General features: G+C 52.3%; 2 protein-coding genes across 3 annotated transcripts in view; one reads left to right on the forward strand and one right to left on the reverse strand.

Annotated features, from left to right (window-relative positions):
• sano (serrano) overlaps window positions 1-2,500 on the reverse strand; it is a 191,002-nt gene that overhangs the window by 103,455 nt on the left and 85,047 nt on the right. The window lies entirely within an intron of this gene.
• LOC138859246 (uncharacterized) lies at window positions 1,266-1,628 on the forward strand. The gene has a single exon (XM_070113464.1). It carries the CDS (start codon window positions 1,266-1,268, stop codon window positions 1,626-1,628), a length of 363 nt encoding a protein of 120 aa, XP_069969565.1.

Genomic DNA, 2,500 nt, shown 5'->3' on the forward strand with positions numbered 1-2,500 from the left:
AGGAAAAAATGGAAGAAGAGAAGAAGATGGAGAATAAGTCGAAAGAGGAAGAGGAAAAAAATGGAAGAAGAGAAAGAGGGAGAGAAGAAGACGGCGAATAACAAGTCGAAAGAAAAATAGGAAAAAAAATGGAAGAAGACGAAGAACAGGAGAAGAAAAGAGAAGAAGAATAAGCAGGAGAGGATTAAGAAGAGCAAGAGAGGGGGAGAAGGAGATTCCAGGCGCCAGTGTGATCTCCAACTGACCTCTTTCGGGCGCCGGGGGGGGGGGGGGCAAGGTGGGTGGAGTGGGCGGGGGTGGGATGGGCGGGGCTAGTTGGAGCGGCGGCGGTGGGCGTGGGGAGTTGGTCAAGGCGGATCGAGGCGAAAGCAAATCGGTGTGGTAAGGGGATTTGGAAACCAAATAGATAAATAAACAAAACTGATATCAATAATAATAGTAACAATGATCATAAGAGCACCATCAAGTGATGATGACGATGATGATGATGGTGGTTGTAATAATAATGCTAATAATGATGATGATAATAATAATAATAATAATAATAACATTAATAATAATAATAATAACAAAAATAATAACAAGAATAAAAATAATTACAATTACAATAATAACGATACCCATTACCCCCACCATAACGACACCAATACCACAACTAATAACAACAACAACAGCAACAAACTCAACCCGAACACCGAAACCGAAGCCAAAGCCACACACCAAAGCCCGAGACGGAGTGAAGCAAGGAGCCAAAACGGAGCCGAGATCCTCATAATGAGGCGACGGGAGGAAAAGGCTACGGGTGCATGAGGGCGCGGGGGAGGAGGGAGGAAGGGAGGGAGGGAAGAAGGGAGGGAGGGAGGGAGGGAAGGAGGGAGGGAGGGAGGGAAGAGGATGGAGGGAGGAGGGAAGGAGAGGGAGGGAGGAAGAAGGGAAGGAGGGAGGGAGGGAGGGAGGGAGGGGGAACAGAGGGTGCCGTGGTGGGAGTTGGGAGGGCGGAGGGAGAAGGAGGGGGGATGAGGAGGAAGTAGGGAGGGAGTAGAGGTAAGGAGGAAAGTGGGAGAGAGGAAGAATAAGAAAGGAAGGAGGAACAGTAAGGAAGGAAGTGAGAAGTAAGAGGCAAGAAGGGGGGGGAGCACGGAAGAAGAGGGCAAAAGGGTAGGGAGAGGAAGAAGCAGGAGACAAAAGGGTTGAGGAAGCAGAGGGAAAAGAAAGGGAGTGGAGAAAGAGGAAGAGGTAAGGGAGAAAGACAAGAAGCAGGAAATATGAATTGGGAAACGAGGAGAGAGAAAAGAGGAGCAGTATCAGGGGCAGGGGCCAGGGAGCAAGGTTCAGGGAGTAAGAAGCAGGAGACAGGTACTGGGAAGCAGGGAGCAGAGAGAAAGGGAGCAAGAAGCAGGGAAAAGGGAGACAGGTATTGGGAAGCAGGGAGCAAGGGAGCAGAGACAGGGAACAGGGAGCAGAGACAGGGACCAGAGAGAAAGGGAGCAAGAAGCAGGGAGCAAGGGAGCAGAGACAGGGAACAGGGAGCAAAGAGAAAGGGAGCAAGAATCAGGGAAAAGGGAGCAGGTACTGGGAAGCAGGGAGCGAGGAGCAGAGAGAAAGGGAACAGGGAGCAAGGAGTATGAAACGGGTCCCAGGGAGCGGGGAGCGAGGGGCAGAGAGCAGGGGCTGGAGAGCGCAAGGGGCCAAGGGGGAGCAAAGCCTTCACTCCTTCACCTAATTGCCTGTTATTAAGGTTACCGGTTCGCATTAAGTCATATGTTAATCAAGTCGTAATTGCCAGCCATCGAGTGAGCGCTGGGGATTACACGCACACACGCGCACACACACACACACACACACACACACGCCCCTCCCCACACACACGCCCCCCCCTCCCCACACACGCCCCCCCCCACACACACGCCCCCACACACACGCCCCCCCACACACACGCCCCCTCCCACACACGCCCCCCTCCCCCACACACACACCTGCCGCCCTCGCCAATTAGCAATGCGAAAGGCGTCCTACGATACAGACAGCTGGATCTCGCCTTGCAACTTACGGCGGCGAGAATGCAACTTGGTGAGGTAAACAGGCGCACTTGGTAATGCGTGAGGACAGACGCACACAAACACTCGAGCGATCACAAACACGGTCACAAACACGCACACAGATATATCGGGAGAAGGTCTGCGTGCCTATGGTCATAATTCAGAGAGAGAGAGAGAGAGAGAGAGAGAGAGAGAGAGAGAGAGAGAGAGAGAGAGAGAGAGAGAAGAGAGAGAGAGAGAGAGAGAGAGAGAGAGAGAGAGAGAGAGAGAGAGAGAGAGAGAGAGAGAGAGAGAGACAGACAGAGAGCGAGAGAGATGCACGAGTATGCCTTGAAATGACGATAATCCCGCTGCATATGCAATCAAAGACAATGGCAAATTGACCCGGGATCGACCCTTCCATCCGAGCATTTCCTCTTCACGACACCCTCTCCCCCCCCAATCCCTCTCTCTCTGCCTCT

Source organism: Penaeus vannamei, chromosome 34 (assembly GCF_042767895.1).
Source record: "Penaeus vannamei isolate JL-2024 chromosome 34, ASM4276789v1, whole genome shotgun sequence".
NCBI classification, from domain to species: Eukaryota; Metazoa; Arthropoda; class Malacostraca; order Decapoda; family Penaeidae; genus Penaeus; species Penaeus vannamei.